Raw genomic sequence first — 27,593 nt, 5'->3', positions numbered from 1 at the left:
CTAAATGCACAAGCCTAAAAGCAACGATATATTGTCGAAAAGCACCACAATAAAGCTCGGAAATTTACTCTTTGCTTTGGGTTTGGACCTAAGGCCCTAAAACCCACCTTGCAAAAGAATCATGCCCTTTTTCTTTCCACACGAAAGTTGAAGTAATAAGTAATAATAGTATTGAAGTATTTAGAATAAGTAATAATAGTATTGAAATATCTTTATATTAAAACCTCTTGTGCTACCTACCTATGCCAATCTCTCACCAACTAATCATGGGGTTTTGTTTGCAAAGCTTTCCACTTCGTCAGCTTTCCTCTCGCTTGAGCACTCCATCTCCATTTCGTAACGATAATCGCCCTCGAGATGGGTTACTTACGTCACATTTCTTAAATCAAAGGGATTCAAAACAAAAGTGTGTATGGGAGCCTCTCAAGCCTCTAAAAGTTTTAAAAGGATTCCATTGGAATGTTTACTTAATCCTTTACTATCTAAGTGCTTGATGATTTGATGACAATTGTGATAGTCCTGGAGCTTTGTCATTTTGCTAGCTGCCAAGCTTCTAAGTGGGGGTTGTTTAACTCAAGCAACTATGTTTCTAATAACTTTACTCTAGAGTTACTTGAATGTAGGTGCAATCGTATGTGTTGTAGTAGTGAAGAGGCCATAGACTTTGCATTGAAGTAGGTGATGTAGTTTGTAACACCCAAGTTTTATTCAGTGGGATGCCTTGAAATTGTCTTCATGGGAGAGGACAGCTATATCATGCCCAAAAAGTACTAGACTCCATTGTCCCTAGTGATCATCATGAAAAATAAGGCAGAATTACATTGGCTACTTTTCTTCTAGTCTAATTGGGCACGTCAAGTTAACAAAGTTTCTCCATCAACAAAGTTTCAATTCATGTATGCTATGAGATAAGATCAGCATTCAAATAACTATGCCTTGCTCTACTTTCTCCACATCGATAAAGTTTCAATTTCCTATATGCTATGAGATAAGCAAACATGCTGATCATAATACCTAGCCCATGTGGAAGAAATCAAATCTACCCAAGTTACACAAAAAAAGTATGGATTTTAAGACTCTCAAGTCTTGGAAACAACCAGCGAACAGATGAAGGATATTCCCTCTGTAGATAGATGAAATGTGTTAATTGACAATGCAAGTGTTGAGATTGTGATAATGCAATAGCAAGAATAAGGGCTGGAATTATAACCAATGCAACAAAGGCTACAGCCTATGCAGAAAGGAGGGAAGAGAAAAGAGAATCGGATGACAAAGGGGAAGTTAGAAGACTGAGAGGGAGCATCTAACTCTTTTTGCTCACAAGTCTTGCTTCAGAAGATATGAGAGAGAAGCAATAGGAGGATGATCTACCTTTTATAAGTCAACAGTGCTTCCATGATGGTCAATGGTACAGGACTGCTTGAGGGCTTGCAAAATTCAATTAGAAAACCCTAGATGGCCTTGTTGGATTCCTCAAATGACATAGTTAGGCTTGGTGTGCTATCCCATCAAGGCTGAGTTGGGACTCTTGTTTTTTGCCCTATGGATGGCCAACCCTGTATCAGCACAATCGATGATGTTGCCTCAAATTTGTCATTTTGTGCAAGCTTTTAATGCTAAACCAACACTTAGCCTAACTCAAGTAGGAATTTTGACTTGTAGCCCCCAAGGTAGCAGTGGAATAATGGCCATAGTTGAAGGAAGGTGTTGAGGTAATAAAAATGGGCTAGATTTTACTTCATCAATGGCAAAAGGAGGATCAAGATCACGCCTCCAGCAACACATGTGAAGAAGTCTAATACAATACGATCTTCCATCAAATCTTAAGAAAGAGAGTTGTTTAATTGCTAGGGATTTGACCTGATGTCTAGATTTGTTTTCTACCTAAATAGCGTGTCGTACATTGTGACCAGATGGCCGATGAGAGATATACGTGTGTTGCCACTTGGCAGTGGCCATAGTGTGGTTGACTGTCATGGGTCCTTTTGCATTCACCTCACAGATTCATCATCTCTTATCTCATCCCATTTTGCCTAGGGTTGATTAGGCACACGCATTCATTTACGTGTCCCTTCCCCAATCAATCTAGATCAACCTATAGTCACCACGTCCACGTATTGCCACTTGAGTTGCAATCACTAAACCACATCTATGGAAGCTACTTGTCTGCACTCCTAGCGGATATAGATAGCCAATAGAGCATAATGCGAGGTGCCTTTGTAGGTTCTTAGTTGCTTTTGAAATTAGCATTATGTCATCATGGCATAAAGCAAGATGGCGATGCAAATTACAGGAGTTTGTGCTAGTGATGATCCATGTCCTTCTAGAGTGTTCACAAAAGAGGACAGAGTCCAACCAAATGAGGTCCAATGATGGTAGGGTAAAGAACATGTTGTACCTGTGCTGATCTTCTCATATTCAAACAATACTACCACACAAGAGAACATAAACATGCTACATTATTATGTCCACCAGCTAATTCATTGAAAGCTAACACAATAGGAAAAGTAGATGTCAGAAACATAGTAAAGTTGTTGTATGAAATTCTGTCAGATCGAGACTCACATTTTGTCAATGAGATAATCCAAGAACTTTTGTATGGATTTATGGTTATCCATAGAAAAAGCACATCTTATTATCCCAAAGGCAATGGACAAGCCGAGTCCACCAACAAAGTACTATACTTTGTCCTCGCACAAAATAGTGGAGCCCAAGAGATTTGACTAGGCAGAAAAGCTTAATGCAGTCTTATGGGCATATTAAACCACACTAAAGATTAGTACAAGATTTACACCTTTTTAATTGGTGTACGGCCTTGAAGTAATGGTCCCATTGGAATTTGTAATACCAAGCCTAGCATAGCATAGCAAGAATGCATGGGGGACCATGAGTCCCTCAAGGAAGATTACACCAGTTGGAAAAGCATATAGAGACAAGGTTAGCTCCCTACCATGCCATGACATCAAGAGAACAAAGAAGAAAGGCACGCTTTAACAATACCTTAAGGATAACGAGATTAAGGAAGGTGACCTAGTCCTACTATATAATGTCAAAGTCCACAAGGGCAAACTCAAATATCTAGGTCAAGGGCCATATAGTGTCTAAACGATGAATCCAATTGGAGCTATGCTTCTAGAAACATTGGATGGAGTCTAATTTACCACAAAATCAATGGGATCTGACTAAAGTGCTACTGCATGAACACGGAAGCCATCCCAATCATAATGAAGATTCAGGAGCCCCAAGTCTTCCACAACTGGAATTATATTGTATGAGCACTCACTAGCAAAATATGAAGAGGGGAGAGGAGGAAAGTGGAGATGAGGAGAGAGAGAGCACACCACAAATTGACTAATTGTACACTAGATTTAGTTTAAATTGTAGAATATATACAAACCAATCCCCATGCCAGTCACTGTCATAGTATTCATGCAACCTTGGATGACTTCCTATGTATTCTAATTTAAACTATCTTGCACCCCTGATGTATCTCAAGAATCTTTTGGCTACATTCCAATGAGACTGTTTTGGATTTGCCATAAACTATGCTAGTGAGCTTACTAATGGCAACTAAAAGTGCCATATAGTATTGCCATTTCCACATGCAAAATGGCAACCAAAAGTGCCATATATTTTTGCCATTTTGATGTCTGAAATGGCAACCAAAAGTGCCATATATTTTTCCATTTTTACATATGAAATGAAAACTAAAAGTCCCATTTAGTATTGCCATTTCCACATGCGAAATGGCAACCAAAAGTGCCATATATTTTTGCCATTTTGATGTCTGAAATGGCAACCAAAAGTGCCATATATCATTTGCCATTTTTATGTATGAAATGGCAACTAAAAGTGCCATATATTATTGCCATTTCCACATGCAAAATGGCAATTTAAAGTGCCATATATTTTTGCCATTTTGATGTCTGAAATGGCAACCAAAAGTGTCGTATATTTTGCCATTTTTACATATGAAATGGCAACTAAAAGTGCCATATAGTTTTGGCATTTCCACAATCAAAATGGCAACCAAAAGTACCATATATTTTTGCCATTTTGAATGCATGAAATGGCACTACAATAGAGACCAACTGTGAAAGAAATGGCAAAGGTTAACATAAAAATGGTCACTTATTATATTCGAAATGGAAAAAGATGACTTAAAATTTGCAAGATTTTATGTTCTTGAAAATGGAACTAAATTGACATACAAAATGCCGATTATTATGTTACAAATGGAAAGAAATGGAATCATAATTGCCATTTCTTCTTTTATAAACAATAGTATTCAAAATGGGCAAAAACATTTAACTACTACTATCTTTTAAAATGGGCCAAAAGTTACATGGCATTGGAATCTTAAATGACTAAAATTTACATTTAATACTTGGTATCCATGAATGAAATTTATTGTCTAAGTGTGAAAGATTAATCAAAAGTCTTAAGTGCATCAGTACTCATATTACACAGTGTGAAGAAGTCATCTAAAATTCTAAGTATAACTTTTACCTTTTATAACACACACATTTTACTTAATAATAAATATTATTCGATAGTTGATTGAGAAATAAATAATTCAATTTTTACATAACAAAATAAAATATAAAATTATAAAGACATTACATCAAGAGTTTTCCAAGCAACATTCAAGCCTACGGCTTGACCCAATGTCTGAATCTCATCATTTTCTTTGAATATACAAGCATCCTTAATGGTTGCATCATCAACTCGTACTGCTACTATTAGCAAGAAAAGAAATTAGGACTAGAGGCTAGAGGCTAAGCATGGCGATGCTCGAGGGCCATAGAGGAAAGGAGAACATGAGGGCGAAACGTTATCATGGGAGGGGAAAAGGAATTAGAAGGGGAGGGAATGAAGAGGGAGACTATGACACAAGGGGAAAGGGAGAGGGGGAAGAGAAGCATGTACATGATGGGAGGAGGAATGTAAAGGTGGAGACATCAAGGGAAGAAGACCATGCTTTATTTTGAAAGGAAGGGAAGGGAGAAATCAAAGTACTAGCTAGGTGGCTTTACAAGAATGAGTGTGTCACATCAAGGAATAGCCCCCTCCTTTTATAGCCAAGAGAGGGCTCTCTCCTAATAAATGCATCCTCCCACATGTATGGTGTGTGTGGAAAAGTCTCCCATGTGGGCTAGGCGGTTACGCACTCTCAATTGTGTGCGACAACCCTTTGCCTCATTTTTCCATGTAATTCAAGCCCCATATCTCAAGTCTATGATACTCCCTTGGTCTCTCCCCAATTTTATAATATGTTCAAACCTCTAGGAGGACAAGTGGAGGGTTGGCACAAGGAATCTTGCCACCTCATCCTACTTTCCCCATTATTTAACTTGCTCTCTTGGACCTTCTATACCTCCCCCACATGAACCTATCCTATATGGAGGGAATAACCAAATATAATATCCATCTCCACCTATTTTATATTACTTCTCCCATGGACTTTGAGCCATATCTCACTAAATGTAGTCTAGGTGGAGGGGTGGCACATGGAGGAGCCATGCCACCTTACATTTTATAATATTACTACTATGATTATGTACAACACACCTTATGGGTCCTCTTACGTGGAAGGGTGGCACATGGTCATGCCCTGCCACCTTAACCCTGGGCCCTATGCACACCATATTTTATTATACTATTGCCACACATACAAACACACACACATATTAATGTCTTTTTCCTTAGACAAATTTATCCATAACAGTTCCCCCCCCTAGGCAGGGAATGCACAACATTTCCATGCCTGGGTCCATCACGCACAAAGAAAGGCTTGAGGTAACGCTTGTTGATCACCTTCTTGCCATATGGTTCATGTAGCTCCTGAACTTGTACAGACCCATTGCTACGTTCCTCGATGACTTTGTATGGACTGGTCCACAGTGGCAGAAACTTCTTATCCATTTGTGGTCCAATCTGTTATCAAAGAATAGCACAACATCCCCCTCAGCAAAATGTCTTTCCCATCCCTTGTGAATCTTAGCATCCAAGCGGACCTTTGTCGATTCTTTTGGATCTCTGTTTGATGTAGGGCAAGGCGTCGAGTTTCATCTAGCTTCTCAAGCTGCACCCAACCAGGCCTCTACATGTTCATCTCCTGTCATCCTCTGTTCTTGTGCCAATCTCAAAGCTGGAATCTCGATCTCTAGTGGTAAAACGGCCTCAGTACCATATACCAACTCAAAAGGAGTGTGACCTGTAGACGTTTTATGGGTGATGTTGTAAGCCCACATGACTTCTGTGACCTTTTGATCCCACTGGCTCCTATTCCTTGTGGCCATTTTTCCATGGTTTTACAAAGGAGGCCATTGGTCCGCTCCATTTGACCCATGGATGCTGGATAATAGATGCTAGAAGTGCGATGATCAATACCCATGCGATCCATGGGTAACTCCACTGCTCCATTTAAGAATGGACTCCCATGGTCAGAGACTATTTCCATGGGTGTCCCAAACGTTGTGCAGATACGTTCAAATATGAAATTTGAAACTGCCTTACCATTTGCAGTGGGGAGGGCGATAGCTTCAGCCCACTTAGTAACATATTGAGTGGCTACCAAAAGATACTTCTTTTTGCGGGCAGTCATGGGCAAGGGCCCGACAAAATCTATTCCCCACTTCTGAAACGGATGGATGGACATCACTGGGTGATGTTGCCCAAGACGCAAATCCTTCCTACCAAAGAACTGGCATGGTTCACAGGTTTTGCAATACAAACTGACATCCTTGAACAAGGTCGGCCAATAGTATCCAGCATGTAAAATTTTCTTTACAGTATAGTCACTGGCATAGTGGCCTCCACAAAATCCATCATGATAATGCTTCAATACCTTAGGCACTTCATCTGCATTAATGGCTCGTCTTAGTACCCCATCCATGCCTTAACAGTACAACACCCCATCAAGGAGGGTGTAGCGCCTACTATCTCTGCGGATCTTCTTTCTCTCATAGCTAGTACTTTCTGGAGGAAAGGAGAAAGCAGTGAGAAACCTGTAGATACCACCATACCATGGATCCCCAACTTCTATGGCTGCTACAAGGGTTACATCAAGGCACTCCTCTAAATTAATCAAAGCATTCTTCAAGTTGGAACAACCCCCTTTTACAATTTTGAAAGAAAAATCATATTCTTGTAAAACTGCCAACCATTTGGCCAACCGGCCCATGGGGTTTGGTGATTGAAGAACTTGCTTTGCAAGACCAGTGCTAGTGAGTATAATGAAGGACTTTCTAGCCACATAATGCCTAAATTTCTCAATGTAGAACACCAAAGACAAGGCATGCTTGTCAGCCTTTGAATAGCATCGCTCAGTGTCAAGCAATTGTCGAGAAGCAAATCAAACGGGATACATGAACCGATCCTCCCCTTGTTGGAGAAGAATACCTGCCAGAGTGTGCTCACCAAACCCAAGATTGATATGGAAAGTCTTTGACCAATTTGGATTGCATAGAATGGGTTTTGAAGCTAAAGCATTCTTGATTTGTGCAAATCCATGATCACAATCCTCATCCCAAGAGAAATCAACCCCATCTTTTAATAGCATAGTCATGGGTCATGTCAAAGCAGCATATTGATCAATGAAGCGGTGATAGTATCCTGCTAGATTGACAAATGAGCATACCTAACATTTTGTTGTTGGGGGGGAGAGCTTGAGGATAGCTTCTACCTTCTCGGGGTCAGGCTTGACACCCTCAGATGAGACAATATGTCCCAATAACCTCCCTTGAGTGGCTCCAATGGTGCATTTCTCTGGGTTGAGATTGCCATTCGCATCATTGACCCTTTGGAAGGCCAACCTAACCTTCATGACGTGCTCCTTACATGACGAGAATATACAAAAATCATCTAAAAACACCTCCAAGAAATCCCCCAAAGAACGAGCAAACACCATCTGCATAAATCTTTGAAAGGTAGCAAGAGCATTGGTGAGGCCAAATGGCATTACTTTGAATGCAAATGTCCCCTAGGGTGTGGCAAATGTGGTTTTAAGCACATCTTCTTCAGCAATTCTGATTTGATAAAACCCAGAGTAACCATCACAGAAAGTGTATATCTCATGACCACTTACCTTCTCAAGAATGAGGTCTTGAAAGGGAAGAGGGTGATGGTCCCTCTTGGTGGCTGCATTGAGTTTCTTATAATCGATGCCAACCCGCCACTTGTTGTTTTTCTTTGGGGTGACTACCACTGGTGAAATCCATTCCGTATTGTGAACCGGAACAATAAACCCAGCCTTCTACAAGTTTCTGCAACTCTGAGCGCAAAGCATCAGTCTATAGGGGCCCTAATCTCCGATACTTCTGAGCCACAGGCTTCGCATCAGGCTTCACCTCTATCTTGTGTTCTATGGCAGTCACATGGTGAAGGTGGTGGTAGCTAGTTGCAAAAAGGTCAGGGAAATCTTTGAACATTTCTAGGAACTCGTCTTTCTCACTTGGAGTGAGGTCTGGGGAAAGCATAGATTCAAGCTGTTGAGGACTAGCTGTTACCTTTTCTGCAGGTGGTGGGGTCGGAGACACCCCCATCATGTAAACTTCCTCCTCTGAGAATTCCTCCCCCCCGTCTAATTCTTCCATTGATTCAGACACCGAGGATGAGAGAGTATCACTGTCTTGCTCCTCTTCTTCTTTTGGTTCTGTGGCACCTGGTTGCACCGGGATCTTCTCCTTAGAAGCACCAAAAGACATGTGTCCTGTCTTCCAATAGCTGATTGCATCACTCTTTCTCAACCATGGTCTCCCGAGTATGGCTGGGTAACTCATGCCTGTATCTTTAATGTCCACTACATAGAAATTGACGGTGGAGGTCAACCCATTGACAGTGATGGGCAAATCCTCAATGACTCCCAGGGTGGCGAGTCGTCGACCATCTGCTAGCTTGATTCGAGTGGAGGAACGCCTTGTACATTTCAAATTCAATTTCTTCATGATTCGGGGCACCATGATATTACATGCAGCTCCCCCATCAACACACACATTTTTGACATGGCAATTATCTATGATGACATCCATTGTATGTGGGTGTCGATCAATTTCTTCAGAGATAAAAGATACCTCTCTTACTTTTCCCTTTTTCTTATTCCTCCTTATTGAGAGCCCTTGCTGCAGCTCATGTCTCACCTTAGGGCTTAATGCTATTAGATGCTCAAAGAATGATGAGCAAGGTCCTGAACGACTGAATAGTCTTCTTGCCCTGAGCCGATGGGAAAATCTGAGGGCGACCACTTACTCCTACGAGATCTTTTAGTCTTCTCTATTGGTGGGTCTGCCATCTCAGCATCTGAGGACTCTGAGAAGGACACCTTCTTCCTGGGGCGGCCCGGTCCACGGTTTGGAGAGGGGTCCGAGGTGGTACGACTTCTTTTTCCAAGGTCAAGGATCTCTACGTCAGAATCCTCAGTGCCTGATTCACTTAGAAGATTCACCCTTAGAATATTGGGACATTCCGTGCGATAATGACCCTTTTGTTGGCACTCGTAGCATACAACATTAGCACGGTCTCTTGGAGGGCGGTTGGCTTGATTTCTGATGCCCACCATTTCAAACCGAAGATCATTCAAGGCCTTGGCTAGGTCATTGACTCCAGGTTCTGTTGCAGGGGGAGCCTCTTTAGCTGGAGGGACTGGGGGAGTAGAAAGGAGGGGGGCTCGTGGGCGAGGCTGGGAAAATCTTCAAGGCGGAGTGTGAGAATATACACCTTGTTGAGGGTAAGCATCTAAGGGAGGACCATACATTTGAGGTGGAGGCGGTGGGGCTGCAGAGGGACAATCCTCTTCTTTGAAGCAGGGTCAGAGTGAACTTTATCAAACTTTTGAGCAATCTCATGTGCTAGCACCATAGTTTTTGGATTCTCCCATTTAAGCTTGAGGCGGAATTCGTCACTTGCTCCTGCTACAAGGTAGCCCAGCACATGTTGAGTCATTCTAGCTCGAAATCCAGCATTGTCCTCCTGTGTGGCAACTAAACGGTCCAGGAGCACGGCCGCTCGATCCACATATTGATGCACCGTCTCACCTCTTGACTGCTTCAAGTTTGCCACCTGCAGGTACACATTCTCCGGCTCCTCTTCTTTGTCGAAATACTCAATCATCACTGCTGTCAACCTTGGCCAGTTTTGGCGAACGTCTTCGGCCTGCTTCCCATACCACACTTGAGCCAAACCCTCTAGAAATGTGGGAAGAACCAACAGCCATCTGTCTTCAGTAAGAAAGTTGAGAGAAACACAACGGCGCTTGAAGGCCACAAGATACTCATTTGGATTTTCTTCCACCCATCCACAAAACACGGGAATGTTAGCCATGCTTGGAAGATGGAAAAGAGAGAGGCAAGATGAGGCTTATCTATGGACAAACAATAGAAAGAGGAAGCTTGAACTAAAAATCGGGTGAAGATACATCCACAAAGCACACATAGGCAGGGTAGGGTGTGACTGGTGTATTGTGAAATACTACACAGGAAGAATCTTCAACATAGAATAGCACATAGACAATCTTAAAAGGACCAACCCTCATGATATCACATCCATCTTTACAAGTGAGGGTTAGAGACACAGCGCTACATGAGGTTGTTCATCAAGGCAAACAAGAATGCCATGACAAATGTCAACAGTTGGAGAGCTTGCACATCACCTTCAGCTTCTTCCAATTCTTGTAGTCGCCATGCTATTTCTTCAAGGGGTGTGTAGTCTGGCATCCTTCTTTTGAGCAATGTCCTTGAGGACCTTTCTGATGATCTTTCCAAGTCGGTAAACTCGTATCAAGTATGTCCAACACTTAGTTTCATGATGACCACAACCTTTGCATTCCTTACAAATGATCACCCTCCTTCGTGGCTTACAGCTTTGTTGGGTGGTGCTTTCACTCATGTCATGCGTGATTGAAGTACAAGCTTCATATGCTAAGAAATCAGCAACTAGATTTCGAGCTCAAGGGATATGCTGAATTTTTACCTCTTCAAATTGGTTGCAAAGTTCCAATGCTTGTTGATGTCGTGGAACCAAGCCTTTGCTCTGCACCTTCCACCTTCCACTAACTTGTTCACACACTAGTTGAGAATCCCCTTGCACTTCAAGTTGCTTGACGTGATGCTCTTGTGCCTTTTGTAGCCCAAAAATGAGTGCCGAGTACTCAACTTGGTTGCATGTACTTGTAGGTGCAAACTTGCTATAACAATACTCCTCACCACCCGGTGAAGTGAGCTTCACACCCACGCCAGCAGCCTTGGTCGAAGGTTTGTAAGCTCCATCATTTTGAAGGATCCAAGATGTCATCACACCAACACTAAAATTTGGACATCCCAAGTTTCTCGGTAGTCCAAGATAGGTAGAAGGAGAGGGTGGAAAGAATTCAACACTTGAGCCAAACGTTCAGCACCAAATAAACTTGCAATCCTTTGTTGATAGTTTATCTTTAGACCAAAAAGAATTACAACTTGAAGCTCGAAATGAGGCACAAAAGGTTGATTAGGTACAAATGGATTCCTTGGTCAAAACATTACCAACCATAGCCGAGGCCTAGAAACCTTTGTAGTGAGATTGAGAATAAACCATTCAAGACGAGCTTATCCATAGGAATTAACAAGCAGATGCACCAAAATCTCCCCCCAAGATTGGGGAGCATCCCACCCTTCGATGAAGGACACCCTTTTAATTACCTCTGAAGCAGCAAGTAGCTCGATCACCGCACAATGAGTAGAATTAAAATCAAAGTTCTCCCAGCTTATCAATAGTTCTTCACCTTGAACCAACCACAATGTATCATCCCACCCATCGTCTCCTTAAACAATGCACTGGACAATCAGCCGTTGAAGGTCGACATGAAGATCAAGAAAGAGATCTCGCCAATCGGTAGCCGTAATGAGCGGAGTACCAGGCACCAAATCCTTAAACTCATTGAGAAGTGACATAAATATTCACCCTCCTCGTGTGGCGTGCATCCATGAAGTGGACTTGGAAAAGTTCCAAATCGGCGATCTAGCAAGAGATGTGAATAGAGTACATGAAATGAAGTACTTTTGCTTTTTACAGTAAGAGTAAACTCCCCACGGTTAGAGAGTTACAGTTCCCGAGATTTTAATATATAAACAAAAATCATTACATTTTCATCACTTCCAACTTGTTGGCCAATGATAAGTCTCCCTTTTGTGAAGGGGGAGGTCTTGGGTTCAAAACCTACTCTTTAATAAAAAGAGAGGAGAGGAGAGCAGAGGAGAAGGAGAAGAGAAAGAGAGAGAAGAAGAGAAGAGAGAGGGGGGGCGGGATCTGTTGTTACAATTTTGCAGAAACTCAGAAAAACTGTCCGTGACCAGAAGACATAGCAGCCCAGAAAACTGTCACGCGGGTGAACACAGTAGACGCGCAAAGCGAGAAAACTGTCCACGACCAGAAGACACAAGAGTGCAGAAAACTGTCACGCGGGTGAACACAATAGACACGCGAATCAAATGCGCGCGCAGGAACTCAGAAGGAGCACAGATGTTATAGTTCTACAGATGCAACTGGTACGAGCAAAAGATTTGCCAGCCAGAATACATGTAGGAATCGTGAGCATGCAAATTGAAAGTACAGAAGCAGGGAGGTTTTGCAGCCATAGGGATAAGAAAGGTACACAGTTTAGAGGTGCAAAAGTAGAGAACTGTGCATAAAAGAGGCTGTAGAGCCGCACCCAGTTGTAGGAGTAACAGGTTTTACACCACTAGCCGTGGAGATTTCGATCCTAACAGCCACACCATTTCTATTAGCCGAAAAAGAAATTAGGACCAGAGGCTAGAGGCTAAGCATGGCGATGCTGGAGGGCCACCGAGGAAAGGAGAACATGAGGACGAAACGTTATCATGGGAGGGGAAAAGAAATTAGAAGGGGAGAGAATGAAGAGGGAGACTATGACACAAGGGGAAAGGGAGAGGGGGAAGAGAAGCATGTACATGATAGGAGGAGGAATATAAAGATGGAGACATCAAGGGAAGAAGACCATGCTTTATTTTGAAAGGAAGGGAAGTGAGAAATCAAAGTACTAGCTAGGTGGCTTTACAAGAATGAGCATGTCTCATCAAGGAATAGCCCCCTCCTTTTATAGCCAAGAGAGGGTTCTCTCCTAATAAATGCATCCTCCCACATGTATGGTGTGTGTGGAAAAGTCTCCCATGTAGGCTAGGCGGTTACACACTCTCAATTGTGTGCAACAACACTTTGCCTCATTTTTCCACATAAATCAAGCCCCATATCTCAAGTCTATGATACTCCCTTGGTCAACCTCATCCTACTTTCCCCATTATTTAACTTGCTCTCTTGGACCCTTTATACCTCCCCCACATGAGCCTATCCTATATGGAGGGAATAACCTAATATAATATTCATCTCCACCTATTTTATATTACTTCTCCCATGGACTTTGAGCCATATCTCACTAAATGCAGCCTAGGTGGAGGGTGTTGAGATATCGAGCTCCACTCGGGATATGCCAGGGTGACTGTTGTGCATTTATGTCACCGACCTGTTAGCTGGAGATGCGGTTGGTACACCGCCCACGAATAATAGCTGGATGACAGCTATCCTTATCTACTCTAGTTTGTGGCTCAGTTAGTATGCCACCTTAGTTAGTTGAGTTTGGTTTGAGACCCACATATAGGGTTCTTCTATTTCTTTGTACTAGAGTTCTTTTGGCTTTCACAACTAAGAAGAGGAAAACTGTTTTCAGCCTCCACCTTTGTGTGTATTCCCCCATTGTGCATGTGAGAAAACCGCAAGTGAGACTCCTTCCCTCTCTCCCACAATCTTCACATGGTATCAGAGCCTTGTTCGTGGTAAGGAGCTCAAGAAAGCAAGCCAAGTTCGTGGTGTCTTGGTAAGAGGACAAGTGTTGCTTTCCTATTTCGAGTTTGGGAGCAAATCTCTGCAGGTAGCACAGCTAGAAGTGCAGGAGTGCACTGTTTCAGATTGAGATGCCCTTTGCGGTGTGGCGAGAGCGCAATATATGCTGCGGGTAAGGGCAAAGCCCTAAGTGACTTTATTTTTCTGATTTGAGGCCGTTTCGGGGCCCGTTTTGAAGGCAGAAGTTCTTCGCAGGCACTCAGAAAAAGGCCCTGTTTTTTGCTGTGCGACCACTGCGCGCGGCTAGTCGGTGGAAAGGTGCCGCAGAAATTGCATCGTATGCCTGTGTGCAGAGATATTGGGAGTTGCACATTCATGCCTGTTGCCTGTTGATGCAAAATCGTCACTAGGAAGTGACTGTGTGGTGAAATACCACTTTCGTCAGTTTTGCAGATCTGCCCGTGTGAGGCAAAAGCTGTGTTTTTTGCAATGACAGAATATTTTGTAGTGTTCTGTAATGGCATTTGATTCTCTTTCACAGATTGTCACTGAAAAGCTTGACAAGAATAACTTCCAGGCATGGAAGTTTAGAATGACGAATTTCTTGATGGGAAAAGGCTATTGGGAATTCATTACAGGAAATGAAGAAGAACCTGTTCTTCCTAATGTTCCCAGTCAACAGGAAATGCAGGCATTCAAAGGATGGCATGAGAGAGCCAGGAAAGTTATGTACTGGCTGTCTATCAGTATTTCGGACTCCATGATTGTGCATATTCAGGATGCAAATACGCCAAAGGAGGCATGGGATACTTTGGCAAAAATGTATAGCACAAATACGCAAGCCAGGAAAATGCAACTCAAACAGGAGTTGCATAATGTGCAGAGAGAAAATTTGAGCATAAATGACTACCACATGAAAGTGAAGAAAATTGCAGATGCACTTGCTTCCATTGGGTCGCCAGTGGATGATGACGATTTGGTTTCTGTGACCTTGAATGGTCTACACGCTGAATGGATGCAGGATGCAAGAAAAATGGAAAACCAGGATTTGTGGAGACTGGTGATGATACTGCACATCCTATTGTGCAGATTGGCGAAATTCCTTGTCTATGCAGAATGGGAAAAAGAAATACTTGTCTGATGTATTTCATGTCCCGAACATCACCAAGAACCTGGTTTCTGTTGGTCAGATGGTTGAGCAGGGCTTGCAGGTCAGATTTAATCCTCATGGATGCTTTGTTGAGGATATGAAAAATAATGGTCGCTTGATAGCAAAAGGAAAGAAGAAGGGCAGGATGTTTACGTTGGATGCAGACATGCCTGAATTGAGTGCAGCAATGTTTGCACATGGGACCGGTGTAGTTGCAAATATTGATATCTGGCACAAACGCATTGGTCATGTTAATATACAGCGACTTAAATCAATGCAAGCCCAAAATATTGTTGCAGGATTGCCAAAATTCAAGGTTGCAGAAATGCACAAGATTTGTGAAGCCTGTCAATTTGGGAAACAGGCAAGGAAACCTTTTCCTAGGCATGTTCAAGAGAGTAAAAAACCATTGGAATTAATCCACTCTGATGTGTGGACTACAAAAGCTGCATCTATTGGAGGGTATCACTATTTTGTCACATTTATTGATGACTTCAGCAGAAAACTGTGGGTGTATTTTATGAAAAAGAAAAGTGAAGTGTTTGGGCACTTCAAAGCTTTCAAAGCTATGGTTGAAAAAGAAAGAGGCCTGCAAATAAAATGCCTAAGGTCAGATGGAGGGGGAGAGTACCTCTCAAATGAGTTTGCAAGGTTCTTGCAGGAGCATGGTATAAAGCAGCAATATTCATGCAGTCATACCCCACAGCAAAATGGAATTGCAGAAAGAAAAAATAGGCATATTGGAGAGGTGTCTCGGGCTATGCTAAATGAAAAAGATCTACCAGATTATTATTGGGCTGAAGCAGTTGCTACAACAGTCTATATAATGAACAGGACTCCCACTGCAGCAATACATGGCATGACGCCAAAGGAGATGTATACTGGTAGGAAACCAGATATTTCTCATTTGAAGATTTTTGGTTGCATTGCTTATGTCCATGTGCCAGATGAGTTGAGGTCCAAGTTGGATCCAAAAGCTGAGAAGTGCGTCTTTATTGGTTATTCTCTGCAGCAGAAAGGGTATAGATGCTATAACCCTTCTACACGTAAGTTCACAGTGAGCAGAGATGTTGTTTTTGATGAGATGAACAGCTGGTATAAACCAGTAAATGTGATGATTGATGTAGATGCACAAAATGGTAATGCTGCACAGAATGCACAGCAGCAATCACAAAATATCAGTGGACTTGGAGTGTCCTCTACCAGTGGTTCACATACTTTGCCATGGACAGGTAGATTGAGATCAGGAGAATCCCCTCAAAGCAATGTAGATAATGGTACGCAGGTATCACGAAAAGGAAAAGAGAAGGTAGATCAGCCCATGTTTGATGTGAATGCAGGTCACTCTTATGTGGATGGTGAATCCAGTGGCTCAGAACAGAGCATTGATGATGAGTTGGGTATTCCTTCTGTTGTTACACCTGGAGTAAGGAAGACCAGGGATGTTTTGAGAGCACCTAGAAGTGAGCCTATTTTGCGCAGGTCTACCAGGGTTAGGTATCCTATGGATAGGCTGAAATATGATGGATTTACAGCCATTCACTATGCCTATATGGTCAAAGTGATACAGGAACCAGAACCCACTTCTTTTGAGCAAGCCATGAGAAATGAAAAATGGGAGAAAGCCATGGATGAAGAAATGGATGCCTTGGATGCTAATGCTACATGGGAATTGGTGCCTTTGCCTAAAGGCAAGAATGCAATTGGCTGTAAGTGGGTTTATAAGATCAAGCACAATGCAGATGGTTCTGTGAATAGATACAAGGCAAGATTAGTTGTCAAGGGGTATGCACAGACATATGGCATTGATTATGAAGAAACTTTCAGCCCGGTTGCAAGGATGGCAACCGTAAGAGCAGCCATTGCTATGGCTGCATCAAAGGGATGGTCTTTACATCAGATGGATGTAAAGAATGCCTTCTTGCATGGTGATTTGCAACAAGAGGTCTTTATGGAGCAGCCAGCAGGTTATGTTCATGCTACTCATCCTGAGTTTGTTTGCAGGTTGAAGAAAGCCTTGTATGGCTTGAAACAAGCACCTAGAGCATGGTCTGACAAGATAGGACAGTATCTTGTCACTATTGGCTTTCAGATTTCCAAGGCAGATTTCTCACTCTATGTGAGAAAAACAGAGAAAGGGATTATGCTGCTGGTCATTTATGTTGATGATTTGATCATCACAGGTGATAGTGATGAAGATATCCTTCATGTGAAAATGCTATTGAGGCAGAAGTTTGAGATGAAGGATTTGGGAGAGCTGCGTTATTTCCTGGGCATTGAGGTGATTAGATCACCAAGTGGGATACAGCTCTTGCAGAGGCAGTATGGATTGGACATGCTGTCCAAATATGGGATGACAGGCTGTAAGCCTATTTCAGTTCCTTTGGAGCAGAATGTGAAGCTGAGCGCAGATGCAGGTGAGCTTCTGGAAGACCCTACTATGTACAGACGCATAGTAGGAAGTTTGATTTACATGACTATTACCAGGCCAGATTTGAGCTATGCTGTTGGGTTGGTAAGTCAGTTTATGCAGGCTCCAAGGAAACCGCATTTGGATGCGGCTAGACGCATACTCAGGTATGTGAAGTCCACATTGCAGTATGGACTATTTTATGAGGCTGGGGTTCAGATACAGTTGCATGGATACACTGATGCTGATTGGGCTGGTAGCATTTCTGATAGACGATCTACCAGTGGATATGTGTTCTCTTTTGGGAGTACTGCAGTCACTTGGAGCAGCAAGAAACAGCCTACAGTTGCCTTGTCGAGCACAGAGGCTGAGAACAGGGGTGCAGCAATGGCTGCATGTGAGGTAGCTTGGTTGTATAAGCTACTCTATGATATGCATCAGTCTACAGATGGGCCAGTTGTCATTTATTGTGACAACATGAGTAGTATACATTTGGCAAAGAACCCAGTCTTTCATGCCAGAACAAAGCACATTGAGGTGCATTATCACTATGTGCGGGAGAAGGTTTTACTAGGTCGCATTGATCTAGTTTATGTCAGCACAGAGGATCAGGTAGCTGACATCTTCACGAAAGCATTGGGCGCAGAGAAGCTGCGCAAGTTCAGAGACCTGCTTGGTGTGCAGGAATTGGGATTGAGCTCGAGGGGGGAGTGTTGAGATATCGAGCTCCACCACTCGGGATATGCCAGGGTGACTGTTGTGCATTTATGTCACCGACCTGTTAGCTGGAGATGCGGTTGGTACACCGCCCACGAATAATAGCTGGATGACAGCTATCCTTATCTACTCTAGTTTGTGGCTCAGTTAGTATGCCACCTTAGTTAGTTGAGTTTGGTTTGAGACCCACATATAGGGTTCTTCTATTTCTTTGTACTAGAGTTCTTTTGGCTTTACAACTAAGAAGAGGAAAACTGTTTTCAGCCTCCACCTTTGTGTGTATTCCCCCATTGTGCATGTGAGAAAGCCGCAAGTGAGACTCCTTCCCTCTCTCCCACAATCTTCACAGAGGGGTGGCACATGGAGGAGCCATGCCACCTTACATTTTATAATATTACTACTATGATTATGTACAACACACCTTATGGGTCCTCTTACGTGGAAGGGTGGCACATGGTCATGCCTTGTCACATCAACCCTAGGCCCTATGCACACCATATTTTATTATACTATTGCCACACATACAATCACACACATATTAATACCTTTTTCCTTAGACAAATTTATCCATAACACTACATAACCAACTCCTATTGGTATAGTATGAACTCTAAATGAAGGATCCAAACTAATTATTGTCCCTATTCCAACTATGTCTTTTGAGTCCTTATGTAAGATCTTTACTCGTGGTCCCCTTTGAAAAGCATCAACCTATAAAGATACATTCAAGAGATCATTAGTAGAATATTTGTTTAAAATATCTTTACGAAAAATATCCAAAAATGTTATGGTCATTGTCATACTAATTAAGAAAAAGAATTAAATTTAACTTACTTAGAAAACATGTATGTCATTTGTTTGTGTTGTTGTCTTTTCTACTCCAATTGTTGATTGATGAACCTTTTTAAAATAAAGTAAATATGATACTTAATAATGCTTCATGTGAATGCTTTCTACTCTACTCAAAGATCCCTAAACCTTTTCAAAACAATATTTACAGTACACACACGCATGCATGTGTATGTGTATTTGTGTGTCTGTGTGAGCATGAGTCATCTTTTTTGTGAAAATTATCACGAAGTAGGCATGAAATTTACCAAAGGTAGAGCAGAAATGGTTTTCCTCAAATCATTAAGTTGTTCTTGGAAGGCATCCATAGCCTTATCCTTGTCATGAAGCTTTCTTTGCAACTCAACAGTCTTCTCATGTATCACTTGGTCTAAATCACCGATTGCAAAACTTTTTTTGCCACAGGTAGTCTTTTTAGTAGGTACAACCAGTCTTGGACCAAAAATGTTATTATCCCCATTGTCATTTAGATTAGGATCCTACACAATAAAAAACATGAAATATATCAAATTGATATTATATTTTATTAATTAATAATTTCTTTTCATAAAACAAAGAGAACATGAAGTACCTCTAATGAAACAACACCAATTGTCTCTTTAGACAATGCATAGTCAGATAGTATTCCTCTTCCTTTCATCCCATATCCTTTGGAGGTATGAGCTTCTAAAAACACCTCTCGATATGAAGGAGACCTTTGAAGTTTAGAGATCTACATGTTTAAAATATTTGTCATACATGTGGATTTATCAAAGAGTACTACTACAAAAACATGAATTATGAAAAGAAAGAAAACTATTAAACTTACAAGTTCTTGCTTCATTCCAACATAACCCTTTTGACCTAAATTTGTAACGTTTTCTTGGGGCCTATTTCTCTTATTTCTTTCACTAGATCTTTGAAAAACAATGCCAAAATGTAGTTAATTTAAATAGAATAAAGAAAGAACATATGATACTTGCAATAAAGTGTGTGTGTGTGTGTGTGTGTGTACCTTGAATTCCTCTGAATTTACCAGTGTCTTTATTCTTTCCCATACATCATCTGGTAGCCATGTTGGTTTTTGTGCATCATCTCCATCCCATAAGTAAACACTATAAGCCTAGCATCAACTCATAACAAACAACACATTAATAAAAACTCAACAAAATCAATGTTAAAGTAAACAAGTTTTCAATAGAATACTTTAAAAATTCACATACAGCCTGTTTGTTCACTCTGAATGCTTTTGAGACTTTAGTTTTCCAGCATTTGTCACAGATATTACATTCATATCGAGCCTGCAAATACAATTAAATATACATAAAAGTATTTATCAATATAAAAGAATTTTAAATACTAAACATTTAAAAGTAAGACCATCAAAAGATATCAAGAAAAAGTCAAGCCTTACATCAACATATCTTCTTTTGAATGATCGGTACAATTTTAATTGATTGCAATGAGAGCTCCATGTTAGTAAACTGAAAGGAAAGGAAAGAGTGGACACAAACTCAGAATACTTGCATTATGGAATGAAGAAGAGTGAGGTCCTTAAGTAGGCACCTCATACATGCTTACTGACATCACTGATGAATTCAGAGCTCCACAATCATCTCCTCAATCTGCTCCTAGATTCTCTCAATCATCCTATGTGGCTCTCCACCACCTAACTATGCTTGTGGGCACCTAACTGTGCCTCTAGCACTCACACATAGAAACCAAGGTGTGCCTGAGGCATACACCTTGAGATATCCCATCAACCCCCCCCTCAAGGGAATGCCTCAGGCTATGTCAAGGATACACCTAGTCTCATAGTTTCTCATGCCATCTCATGGTGGTCAAGGATAAATCTATGGCTAGGTTCTCATGCTAGCAAGGGTTCCCATGGGTGTAAGGTAAACAAAAGGGATACAAAAAGACCTTCCAATGGTTATCTCCCCTGCATGTACATGCACACAATGTCTACAGGAGGTACCATGGAGCAAAACATACACATGGCCTACATCATAAGGTGACTAGAGGTGTTTACAAAACACACAAAACACAAAATTTTATTTCATTCATTTTGGAGGACTATCCAGGCTGAGTACCTTGGTATAAAAAGAGAGATCTAGAGCATACATAGAGATGATTTAAAATGCATAATCTTCAAAGGATGCCTCATCTTGTGGAGGCTCATCAACTGAAAGTAGATTTGCATTTTCTATCTTTGCTTTGGCTCTGCAAAACTTCTCATGATGGTTGTTCTTGCCACAGTGTTTGCATGGATTAATTTTGAAGTAGTCCTTTGAAAGGTGATTTGTCTTTCCACAGTGATTGCAAGGGGTGAATTTGCCCTTCTAGACTTTTACAGCATAAACAATGTCATTGCCTTTCCTGAGCTCCATATTCCTTTCTTCTTCTTGGAGAGCAGAGATAATACCTTCAAGATTAGGATGAGGAAGATTTTTCAAAGTGGTAACTATGTGATCATAATCTTCAGGCATACTCTTAAGTAACACTGCCATAGCATCATCTGGAGTAATAGGAGAGTTGATAGAAGCTAATTGAGTCATAAGACTCCGCATGTAGTTGACATGAGCTGCCAAAGTAGTGCCACTAACCATCTTCAATTCAAAGAAAGAGATTTTAAGTGATAATTTAGAGATGTGAGAGCTAGCACCAAAAATCATGTCAAGCTTCTGCCAAGCTTCTGAAGGAGACTCTAAGTCAGAGATGTGGTGAATATAATCATCTCCTAAAGCAAGAGCAATGATACCATATGCTTTCTCCTCTCTAGCGGGATCCCTTGCCGGGCGTGTCAGAGTTGAGGATTCTCCAGCATTGGAGGCTGTAGAAGAAGCGGTTGGAGTCGGTTTGACAAGTCCCCAGAGGTTCTCCCTCATCAATGCAAATTTCACCTTCATCTGCCATGTGTGGAAGCCCTTTCCATTGAACTTCTCTAGATTCAATAGGGTAGCCATAAGAGGGTCTAACCCAGATATTGGGCAGTGTCTTTCTCTCTTACAAGGCAAAAAATAACTGAAAGGCTTCCAAAATATAAGCACTTGATGTAGCAAAGGCTAGTGACCAATATTCAATCAATGATGCTTTTTCTTACATGTTTCATAGAGGTGGCTTAAAATGAGAACTTTCCAATCAAAACCAGGTATAGCAATTCAAAGCACAACTGAAGCTACACTTGTACTGATGTTATTGAAAGTTTCAAAAAACCAGAAATGCTAGAATAGCATCTTATGTAGCATCATCTTCAAAAACTTGTCAAAACTATCAAAACCAAAAGACTGAACTTGGAGGGCTTGTAGCTTATTCTTCAAAGCAAAGGAAAAGGGGGTTTCTAAAGCAAAAGAGAGATGATATACCACAGAAGGTCCTTTAGGAAGAGAAGGCGCAAAAACGCGTCAGAACTCCATAGCTTGCCCCTTCAAAGTCGACTGGTTTTTCACTGATTTCTCCTTGAATATGCAGCCATTGCTGCTCAGATTTCAGCACAAGATAGCCCAAGGCATGGAGAATCTACCCCTGAAAGGGATTAGAGGAAGATGAAGTATGCTGAGAGAAAACGCAAAAGAAAAAGTCGACGAAATTCGTGTAATGGCGATGAAACGAGCGCGGCTTTCTCTGATTCCTTTCAGCCAAGGGTTCGCCCCTTCGAGGTGGATCTCCAGTAGGAAGGACGTGGGAAATGGTTGAGAACCGAAGGAGAACAAGCTTAAGCAAACTTTGGGAAGAAGAGGAAGAGATGGTGAAGAAGAAGATGAAGAAGAAGATGATGATGTGGTAGAAATGGGCTCAAGGGGGATCAAAGGGCTCTGATACCATGTTGGTAAACTGAAAGGAAAGGAAAGAGTGGACACAAACTCAGAATACTTGCATTATGGAATGAAGAAGAGTGAGGTCCTTAAGTAGGCACCTCATACATGCTTACTGACATCACTGATCACTTCAGAGCTCCACAATCATCTTCTCAATCTGCTCCTAGATTCTCTCAATCATCCTATGTGGCTCTCCACCACCTAACTGTGCTTGTGGGCACCTAACTATGCCTCTAGCACTCACACATAGAAACCAAGGTGTGCCTGAGGCATACACCTTGAGATATCCCATCACTCCATATGCCTACAGACGGCTTGAGTTATTGTCTGAGCATATGAATCTTTGTGTATTCCACAAGGAACTTGTTCCTCATTTACATCCGCCTTAATACGATGTCCCGTCTCAATAAATTTTTCTTTCTTGGCCTCTCTAGATGCCCTTCTAAGATATCTTTCTCTTTCTATCATTGCATTATCCTTTAATATTCTTCCTTTTTTGGTTACCGGTGATGTAACTTTTTATAGAAAAAAGTTATAGCAAAACTAAGAAAAATAAGTCACACAAAGATATAGAAAAAAGTTATAGCAAACATTATTTGGAAATTTTTATAGAAAAAAGTTATAGCAAAACTAAGAAAAATAAGTCACACAAAGATATTGTCAAGATATTGAAATCAATCAAAATCAATCCAAATAATAATACAAATAAAGAAAGTATGAAATGTTAAATACTTGATATATCATTACTCTTTGAATTATTAAGTTAATGTTGACAATGATAGCCTTCCATGATAGTTTGTTGGTCATTTTCATATCCTAATGATGATGATGATGAGTGGGCTATCAAAGAAGAAAGTGTCTCTTTATCTTGATTAATAAATCTGGATCCTCTTCTAGTTCTCTTACAATATTTTCCTAAATTTTTTGGTATCCTTTCAGCCCAAACATTTGCCAAATGGCAAGCAACATTATCCATGACTGTAGTATCTATTCATTTAATTGAAATTTATTTAGTAAGATCTCTCTCTCTCTCTCTCTCTCTCTCTCTCTCTCTCTCTCTCTCTCTCTCTCTCTCTCTCTCTCTCTCTACATATGCACACTGTGACATAAAGTTGGGGGTAATAAACTTCACGCACCTCTTCACTTCCTGCTGCTTTTGAACTGAGTGACAAAGATATTTATCATTGAGAAAGGGACATTAAAAAGAAGCTTTTATGCCAAGATACCACACCATACTTTCCTCCCTTAAATAAGAATGAAGATGGTAACATCCCAAGTGATATTGTACTCAAGCATAGGTAGAAGGAAAGAATCAGCAGAGGCCATAATCTTAGCAAGTTGGTTTGCACCAAAGAGAAGAGCGATACGTTGTTGAAAGAAGATCTTGTGGCTCAACGTGACATGAACTGATATATATCGAGGAGTTTCAAGGGGCTGATTGGGTCGGATGGGTAGGTTCCGAGGAAACATTGCACCTCCTTCATAGATACCTTTACACTTAGCTCAAAACACTCTACAAACTATCATTAGACACAGAGGCCTATAAGTTTCACTAGAGACATGATACCAAAGATTCAAGCACGTATAGATATGCGCCTTAAGATGCGCTTCGTGCTAATATACATTTCGTAAGAAACAAAGAAGCGGCCAGAAAGTTATGAGCGGTTTACTAAACGGGGGTAAAAACTATCATGAAAACAGACTGTCAAACATAGAGACTCATAACTTGGTTTTTTGTGGTATCTAATTCAAGGTCTGATAACACAAAGACATGTGTCTTAAAGAGAGCTTCACATTGATATAAGTTTCATCAAAATTGGACTAACGAGCGAAAAGTTATGAGCAAAACACTAACAGGGGGTCAAACTGTCATGAAAACAAACTGTCAAACACAGAGACTCATAACTTTTTGATGTAGTATCTGATTCAAGGTCTGATAACACAGGTCTGATAACACAGAGACATGCCCTTAAAGAGAGATTCACACTAATATAAGTTTCATCAAAATCAAACTAACGAGTGGAAAGTTATGAGCAAAACACTAACAGGGGGTCAAACTGTCATGAAAACTACCCTCTACCCATGCTAATATCGCCTGAGCAAGAGGATGCACCCTCAAGACTCCACCTTTATCAACGATCCACCACTCATAGATTTTTCCTAGAATAGGGTAAGTAACTTCCTTGGTGACTTGGGAAATAGATGGACCATGTGTGTGCAATGAGCGGCTGAATAGAAAGAACTTTTAAGGCTTTGAAAGAAACAAAAGGGAAGAGAGACTCAAGAGAGGGAATACGAAGTGATCTTCATTGTCAATAGAGTGAGACTCCACTCCAATGCAACTCAAAATACTACAGACACAAGGGAGAAGAAGAGGTTTCATACATATAAGAGGGAGTGGAAGCTCCAAGACTACTCATAGAGAGAGAATGAACTAGAGAGAGATGGACTTAAGAGTCTACATAAGAGAATATCTACAAGAGGGAGAGAAGGCTCATGGAAGAGGCTTGAGGAGACTAGAGCTACAGCAACATGAGGCCTAATGGTGGAGAGATGATGAACAAGGGAGAGAAGGGCTCCTTTTATAGAGATTTTATCACCCTCGTTCACCCATTTACAATTACTGCCTGTAGATTCCTTTCCCCATCAATCACATAAGCTCGTATGTCACCATCCATGTCCTTTTTGGCTACTCTTGTCATGTGTTCCATCTAAAGATACTCAAGACTCTTAAAATATCGAGAAAGTCAAGAGTCTCCCCACATGGAGCCCATAGGGACCCTCTCTTTTCCATATGTCCACATCCTCCTTATTCCACATAGGAATTCTAGAAGAACTCCTCTTGATTCCACACTCCTCCACATGCCTTCCACACGCTTGGCATGTGGCCTCTCTTATATTATTGGAGCACATGGACATGAGCCCACCTCTTTATATGACTCACTCTTCCTATTTTCTAAAAACCCCATAATATCCCATACATAAATAACTCACTCCATACCAAGGTATTTATAATTCATACCTATGGTATTTACAATGATCCATTCCACTCATCCTCTTAATTCCATACAATATCTTAGAAAATAGAAATAAGTGAGAGCCGCTAGGCTATCACTTGATACTCAAAATCTTATCAAACATAGAAGAAAACAATACCAATGCCAAATAAAAAATATCAATGTGGGGCGTCACAACACACATATAGATGAATTCTATATGATGCAACTTTGAAAAGTTTCAAAACACTCTCAACTAACATAATTGATTGATCTTAATCAATTATGTTATCATCATCACTGTTATCTTCAATATTCAACAAGTCTATACAATATTCTCCTAAATTTTCAAGTATCATTTCAAGCCAAACATTAGTTAAATACAAGGCAAGATCATCCATGAACAAAATCTTCCTCTCTCTCTCTCTCTCTCTCTCGCTCTCTCTCTAATTGTAACAATATTTAAAGAAATCACCCAAGTGACATGATTGCTTAATCCTCATCGATCACATCCTCATCATCACCATCATCTCCAATATTCACCAAGTCAGCTAAAATTGGTTCCTCTCCCTCTCTAGGTCCATCATAAGTATCTAATATATCATGTGGAAATGATGATGGGCATGAGAAATCTCTAGACATAGAGAAATCAACAATGGAATCCCTATCTGCCTCTGCTCTTGGAATGTGATCAAGCACAACACTCCAATTTTGCTCCTTTGGGTCAAGCACATAAAAAACTTGTTGTACATGTGCATCCATGACAAAGGGTTGGTCATCAACATTTGAAGAGCTCATTTTCCTTGTTGTGTTGACTAGTTGGAATCCATACTTATCTATTTTCATTATAGCATTCTTTCCTTTGGTATTGGATTTGAACCAATCACAATACAATAAGATGGTAGTGAAAGACCCAAAATCCAATTGAAGTATCTTCTCAATCTTTCCAAAAAAACAAATAAAGCTTCGTTGGATTTTGATCTTTGATACTACTTTGGCTTAGCATATCGAAATATGTTGCAACTCCACAATTTTGTGTTTTTTTCCCAATATCTCCATCTTTTGTCCGTAGATGGTATCCATTGACACACATTTGTTGATGAGAAACTGCCTTATGACTAGGCCCTTCAGCCAAATCAAGAAGTATAAAATAGTCGTCACCTTCAAAGCTTCCACTTTGAACTAAATCGATGACCTACAGGAAGAACATAAATAAAGTTAGAACTATCTTGAGTCCAGCAAATCTACATGTGAATGAAAACAAACGTGCAGCTTGTATCCACTACTTTGAATTCCTTATCAACATGAAAATCAATTGTGAAAACCAACTACTATCAACACACACACAATCATAAAGCTTTAACACTTTTTGAAACATAGAGCTAGAGAGAATAACGTGAGCCACTAACACCCCAAAATATTGCGTGCATGCAAAGTACATGACGGTAAGCTTCCACATGCATTGATCCTCAGTATCACTATGGGGCTTGTAGGAGGATCATGGATGACAAAAAGAAAGCATGTTGAAATTATCTAACTTGCTCTCTGCATCGTAAGTCTACATCGTGCCATTACTTTATTGTGGAGTTGAAGAGATCAAAGGTGCAATTTCAAAATACATTTTCTTTGAGATCAAAAGTTTGATAGATTGTAAGAACCTTACAAAAAGAGGACATTGGCGGAACTACAACAAAATCCCCAGTATTTGAGGCCCTATGCTGATGATAATCCTCAGACAGAGTTTCTACACAAGACCTCTGTTGACAGAGCCTGTGTAATTATTCTTACTGGAAAATCACTGCCTCTCAAGAAATCACTATCGGAAAAAAGAGAAATCACTGTCCTGA

At 40.9% G+C, this 27,593-nt stretch overlaps 1 protein-coding gene across 1 annotated transcript; it reads right to left on the bottom strand.

Annotated features, from left to right (window-relative positions):
* Window positions 1-26,508, bottom strand: LOC147888413 (uncharacterized). The gene is made up of 7 exons (XM_087392154.1): window positions 26,257-26,508; window positions 20,156-20,233; window positions 19,948-20,055; window positions 19,525-19,665; window positions 19,202-19,432; window positions 18,734-18,815; window positions 1-14 (listed from the first exon to the last, which is right to left on the bottom strand). Exons 1-7 carry the CDS (start codon window positions 26,506-26,508, stop codon window positions 1-3), a joined length of 906 nt encoding a protein of 301 aa, XP_087248280.1.
* Window positions 26,509-27,593: the final 1,085 nt, after the last annotated feature.

Source organism: Dipteris shenzhenensis, chromosome 21, assembly GCF_047967505.1.
Source record: "Dipteris shenzhenensis isolate YYH24624 ecotype China chromosome 21, Dip_SZ_1.0, whole genome shotgun sequence".
Taxonomy (NCBI): domain Eukaryota; kingdom Viridiplantae; phylum Streptophyta; class Polypodiopsida; order Gleicheniales; family Dipteridaceae; genus Dipteris; species Dipteris shenzhenensis.
The sequence above is the reverse complement of the archived record's forward strand: the minus strand, read 5'-3'. Positions and strand labels throughout refer to the sequence as shown.

Coding starts and splice junctions, on each gene's coding strand:
- LOC147888413 (XM_087392154.1), bottom strand. CDS start 26,508: ATGGATGCACATGTACAACAAGTTTTTTATGTGCTTGACCCAAAGGAG. Junction 20,056..20,155: donor TCAGAGTGAACAAACAGGCT/GTATGTGAATTT, acceptor AGTTGATGCTAG/GCTTATAGTGTTTACTTATG. Junction 19,666..19,947: donor TAAATTCAGAGGAATTCAAG/GTACACACACAC, acceptor TTAAACATGTAG/ATCTCTAAACTTCAAAGGTC.